Genomic DNA, 6,167 nt, shown 5'->3' on the forward strand with positions numbered 1-6,167 from the left:
TAGGAATGGTTGGGTGTGTTGGTTGATGTGCGGTAAAAAAGGGGGCGGTCCAAACCGTTAGCCGCACCCCTTCCTTTTTAAACCAGCCCGCACGGGAAAGCTTTGGACTCGCAGATCTTTTCCTTCATCCTTCAGAGTGGTCTTCTTAAAGACAACAGGTGGACATCAGGTAGGAGTCATTTTTAAAATAACATTCAAATGTTTATCATAATGTTTAATATTGCTCAGTGTATTATATTTTTTTCCACATCAAGCTGCATTACTCAAGGTTGTATGGAATGTTGCAAATTTTTTCTATTTTGTGTCTTTCGAGACGCCTTTTACTCTGCCGTCGTAGCCCAGCACGAATCTGGGCATGCGGAGCGCAGACGCAAACGACGGCGCCGGCCCGGATGAACGGACCTACGCTCAGCAACTCCTTCCTTTTCAGCAGCATCCCGCCCCGGCAAAAACCCAAGACACCTTCTTGGAAAACGGCAGCGAGACCGCCAGGATGCCGCTGGCCGGTCTTTATTATAGCGGCGGCGGCGAAGCGCGGCCGTCTCCTGCTGCCGAACGCAGCGGCCGTCAAGCCAAGCGCGCGCGGGTGGAGAATATCGTAAGAGGTATGAGCGGCTGGCCTGGTGGGGGGACGGAACAAGATCCGGTCCAAAGACCCCAAGGAAGCCAGAAACCAAATCTCTTGGAAGCTCTTCCAGAGGAGCGACAGCCGATGTGGGACGCGACTCCGAGGCTCGCCGACTCTTACCGGGAAGACGAAAACATCACAAGTGGCGGACACCCGAGGAGCAAGAAGACAAAGTTGGACAACTTTTCACTCAAGCCGGAAAAAGTCATGGCCGATGTTTTAAAGGATGAAATATCCAGAGCTGTGAGCAACAGCGTCGACTCCATTTTCAAAAGAATTCCGCTCATACAAAGAGAAACCGCAGAGTCTTTTCTAAACGCTCGTGGGAAGTCGTTAGGTTGCAATGAGGTGAAGATGATTGACGTTCAAACGGAGGCGCTTTCTCTCGTGGTACGAAACCCTCAAGCGGAAGGACTGGACCGCTTGGGACCAACGCGTCAAACCACCCGGCAAGATTCCACCGACTGGTCTCCAAATGCCGTACGTCGCCACACAAATGGAGGCAGCTCAGAGTTCGAACCCGGGCGAGCAAAGTTCTCATCTCAGGTTGAGTCCAGATGTCTGGGGAGCCCGTTGACCCGCGGGACCGCCATGGGGCCGACCACTCTTTTGGAAACCGTTTGCTTCCCCCGCGTCAAGATCCCGTCCAGTGGCCTTCTCAAAAGTCCTCTTTACTTTCTGAACGTATCCTTCCATCTTCAACTTCACCCGTGTTGAGTCATGGAATCGGGTTCATGATCTTGAACCTTCTCCACTTTTGTTAGCACTGCAAGACAAAAAAAAAATAGTTGATGAATCTTCCCAAATTCCCAAAACACATTCACTGTGATCATGAAAGACTCAAAATTGCCCGTAGGTGTGAAAGGTGTGAACAGTTGTTTATGTTCCCTGCGATTGGTCGACGACCAATTCAGGATGTCTCCCGTCTCCCGCCCAAAGTCAGCCAGGTTCGACTCCAGCTCACTTGTGACCCTGGTGAGGATAAAGGATTTTTAAAAGCATTCCTGAGCAGCGGTTTTCACTCTGCTTGTCTCGAACAACACTTTGCCGTAAACAAAGGCACTATTGCTTTTAACAGTTCCTCAAATAAGAAGCTGAGCTTGCTTGCTAGCTTCACATCATTTGTCATTCGCAGTCATTGTTTACTTGCAAAAAGAGAATTATGCCAAAATGCTTAAGCAAACGGCATCATTTTGTCTAACAAAAGTCTGCTCGCTTAATGTTAACATTAAAGACCAGACGGGTTTACAGAAATGAGCGTCACTCTTTCTTATCTTCTTTGCTACTTCTTCAAGCTGCACTGCTGAATTCCCCCACAGTCCAGCTCAGTGCTGCCACCGCATGCTGTGGCACAACATGGTACTACACTGAAGGCAACTAAAATCAAAATTCAATTTTGCGTACTGTAAACCCCCCCCAAAAAAAAAAAAAAAGATTGTTTCAAACACTGCAGCGTGTTGTCCTTACCTGGCGTCCACTTCAGGAGGGTCTGACCACCAACCATCTGAAAAAAGCCAAGCTGATGTTCTTCTACACGCGTTATCCGAGCTCGCTAGTGCTGAAGACGTGTTTCCGCGACGTGCAGGTGAGACAATAAATGACACCCAACGAGGCCGCACGAATCCTTCATATTGATTCCTTTTTATTAGAACATACATTGTTTACAAGATGAACACAGCCAATACTTTTGATGATGTCACTTACCTTTCACCCCCCCTCGCCCCTCGCTGCAGTTCACCCGCTGCATCGCCTCCCAGCTCATCAAGTGGTTCAGCAACTTCCGCGAGTTCTACTACATCCAGACGGAGCGGTGCGCACGCCACGCCGTCGCGGAGGGGCCGGCCCACGCGGGGGCGCTGTCTGTGGGGAGAGAATCGCAACTTTTCAGAGCCCTCAATGTGCACTACAACAAAGGCGGCGACTTCCAGGTGAGCTGCTGCTTTAAAAAAAAAATAATAATAATAATATTTTTGTTTTTTTACGTCATCCCAGACAAATAATATTTCCCTGTCAACGGAAAATACAACTAACATAAAAACTCATCACAAAGTTCTTGACAACTCAGTCTGGAGTGTGTGGATTGGCCACCAGGGGCAGTATAATACAGTCATGCAGTTAAAAACAAAGACGACGTTCTCACCTACTAAGAGTGAGACTGTAAGTGCAGCAATCTTTTTCACAGAGGGATAAAGAATCTATGCCTGTATTATATATTAACTGTATTATAAATATATACAGTTTAATAATATTGTGGCAAGCATGACATTTTGTTTTTTAAATCTCATGTTAAATTTGGATACTTTTTCCAAACATACACACAAGAGAAAATAAACAACTCATTAATATTCATACATTGGCATTCAATGGAAAAGTTTTTCACAAATATAGAAAAATATTGAAAAAAACTCACTTTTTAAACATTTACACATCCAATTGTGTTATTTTTTTTTAGTACGAGGTAAATAAAAATCACTGCAACAATGTAGTTGCACAAGTGTGCACACCCTCTTAAGTGGGGAAGTGGCTGTGCTCAGAATGAACAAATCACATTGCACCGCACGTCGTCAAATGTGAGTGGCCACACACGTGCCACCAAATGAAGTTACACGGGTTGACAGCAAATACATTTCAGCAGTTCTCGTCGGATTTCCCAGACATTTCTTTTGCTCGAAGGTTTTGGGCTAAAACTGGAATTTGGAAAGTGTTCATAATACCTACAGCGCCGTCAATGTTGGCAGCTAGTTTTCTTCTCATTTTTTAAACAATTTTAGAGGGACATCCAGTCTTAACATGTGACTTTGCGTTTCATGCTATATTTAATGCCTTTGAAATTCTTTTGTACCCTTCTGATACTTTTTTTTTTTATACCAATGACCTCCCTCTGATCATGATGCTGTGGAATCTGTCTGCGATGTGACTCCCAAAATAGCAGGACAAGCCAACTAGACCAACTGAACTTCATTCAGGGTTAATCTGACCCTAAATGGTGGCAGGTGTGTGCTAACTTTCATTTAAAATGAGTTTAAATTTCAGTCACATCCATAGATACGAAGAGGGTGTGCACACTTGTGCAACTACGGGTTTTTACTTCCATTCTCAGATTTCATTGAGATATCAAAGTTACATAATTGGTGCAAATGTTTTCAATTTAATTCTCTTGGTCTCATTTTTCCACATCACAAAAATCTGGTATTTGAAAATCTGGAAACTTCTGATATCTACTGGGTTTAAATTTTTATTTTATTTTTTTTTATAGAGGAAATGGATATTTTGCAGTCACGTTTTAGTGATCACTGTCAAAACCAGTAAAAAAAAATAAAAATACACATTAATGACTTTTTTTCTTAAATACAAGGCGCTAATAAAACATACAAGTGATCAACTTATTGATTAACAATTTACAGCACATTTTTCATTTGTGACCAATTAATTAGCATATTTCTTTTTTTAATTCTTAACACATTGCTGAGAAATTTTTGTTCCAAAATGTCCACTGATTATCAGTAATACAGTGAAAATTTGTGATTCACGCGTGCCCTAAAATGGTTTCAGGTTCAGGGTCACTGTGTATTAAAAAATAAAAAAAATCAAAGTCTGGAGCACTGCTAAAGCTTCCCTATTTAAGATTTATGCACATTGCAGTTAACTGTGGGGAAAACGTGATTATTTTGTGGTCCCAAAATTGACATTTTCATGACATTGCATGCAAGTCAGACGTGTGAGAATGAATATAACGAAGCTAAACAGGTTTGTATGAAAATTGTTAAGTGTATTTTGATGTCAAATCAAACATTGTTATTGTGACCAACACATGCGAAGATTGATGCTCAACATTGCGAAATACGTGAACAAGCTAACTACAGATTGGATATGACTTACCTTGACATCGGCCGCTGTAGAATATCAAAAACATGTCACAGAATATTAACAGTACGTCACAGATCTCGACGCCACGACAGATCTCTTGTTCTAATCGACCGGACCTTTGAAAACAGGTCCCCGATTGCTTCCTTCGCGTGGCTGAGATTACACTGCGGGAATTCTACACTGCCATTTCCAGCGGCAAGGACCGAGATCCGTCCTGGAAGAAGGCCATCTACAAGGTGATCTGCAAGATGGACGCCGACGTTCCAGCTCAATTCAAGACTTGCGGATGAGGGCCGACTACGGACACTCGCGTCTTTATGAGCATCGTTGCTCGTTGCTCAAGATTGACCGTCGAGCGCCAGTGGTGACAAAGTCCGGTCCTCGAGGGCCTGCGCGTGTGTTGGAGGTTTCCCCCCGTTCAACACAGCTGAGTCACATTTAAGACCATCAGCGAGCTCTGCGGGAGCCTGATAATGATCCTGATCATCGCATCAGGTGTGTTGGGAGTAGAGGAACCTCCAAAACATGCAGGACTCGGGCCCCCGAGGACCGGATTGTGACACCTGCGGTTCTAGACTTTTCTTTTGTCGACAATAATGAGGAAAGCATTTGCGTTTCGTTAATCACGTTGTCATGGTTAAGTGCAGAAAGAACTGGTTAGTCAGTCACAAGGATAAGAGCATATGCATTCATTTCATTCTGTTAAACTGCTTCGTCAGCTGGTGGTTTTATTTATTGCATCGCTCATGGCTCTACGACCTTTGGAAAAGTTTGGGAAGATGACGTAAAGCGGATTTGTGTGTTTTTGGGAAGTATTAAAAGCTTTTCGTTATGCCAGCACAATACATTTGCTATGTTTGTCTCATTGCGGTATCTGTATTACCAAAATGGCGGCAAAACTACACCTACGATTATATATAAAAAAAAAAGGCATATTGATGTGATAGAACATTTTAAAGGGGAAGTCAACCCTCCAAAATTTCTCGACAATACTCTCTTCTATGCAGGCCCGCGAGTCTAAATATGGTATTCTGGTTCGTATTGAGTCAATTGCAGCTGGTTTTCTCAATGTCAGAAGGCGGCCATTTTGGCGTTTGCCGTCGAGTGAAAATGACATCACAGTTGCTCGGGTCTCAGGTAACAACCAATCACAGCTCGACTTCAAAAAGTAGGCGAGCTGTGATTGGTCGTTGCCCGAGCAACTGTGATGTCATCAGTTGAGGGTGAGATGGATCAGAACGCCCCGCTCAGACGAGTGGCGTCACATTTAAGATATTAGCATGAAATTAAGGTGGACTTCGCATTTAATAGTGGCTTTTAAAAATGAATAAAGATTGGAAAAAAAATATCTACCCACTGCTTTATGTCGTTTATTTCTTGAAAAGCAGCGACTTTGGGGATGCGACAAATCTGCCCAACGGCGACGATATGTAGCTGACTCGTTCGTTGCTAAACTTAGAAAAGAAAGCTGAATAATAAACCGGAACTGGCGAATACGCAATACGTTGTCGTGAAGAAAAGACAAAAGACAAGACAAAAAAAGGCATTTCTTGTAAGTGGACTGGACTTATGAAGGCAGATCCAATGTTTGATTATACAGTGTTCCCTCACGAGAACGCGGTTCACTTTTCACGGTCCCGCAATTTTTTTTTCATGCAATTTTGCGTTTTTT

General features: G+C 43.5%; 1 protein-coding gene across 2 annotated transcripts; it reads left to right on the top strand.

Annotated features, from left to right (window-relative positions):
- The first annotated feature begins 118 nt into the window (after nucleotides 1-118).
- Nucleotides 119-5,340, top strand: LOC144039137 (prospero homeobox protein 2-like). Of its 2 annotated transcripts, XM_077552125.1 has the most exons (5): nucleotides 119-169; nucleotides 314-1,312; nucleotides 2,112-2,213; nucleotides 2,362-2,556; nucleotides 4,624-5,340. In XM_077552125.1, exons 2-5 carry the CDS (start codon nucleotides 356-358, stop codon nucleotides 4,783-4,785), a joined length of 1,416 nt encoding a protein of 471 aa, XP_077408251.1. In that variant the 5' UTR covers nucleotides 119-169; nucleotides 314-355; the 3' UTR covers nucleotides 4,786-5,340. The 2 variants fall into 2 exon arrangements, with proteins under 2 accessions (XP_077408251.1, XP_077408252.1); XM_077552126.1 differs by lacking the exon at nucleotides 119-169 and having other exon boundaries at nucleotides 311-1,312.
- Nucleotides 5,341-6,167: the final 827 nt, after the last annotated feature.

This window comes from Vanacampus margaritifer, chromosome 19 (genome assembly GCF_051991255.1).
Source record: "Vanacampus margaritifer isolate UIUO_Vmar chromosome 19, RoL_Vmar_1.0, whole genome shotgun sequence".
Classification (NCBI taxonomy): domain Eukaryota; kingdom Metazoa; phylum Chordata; class Actinopteri; order Syngnathiformes; family Syngnathidae; genus Vanacampus; species Vanacampus margaritifer.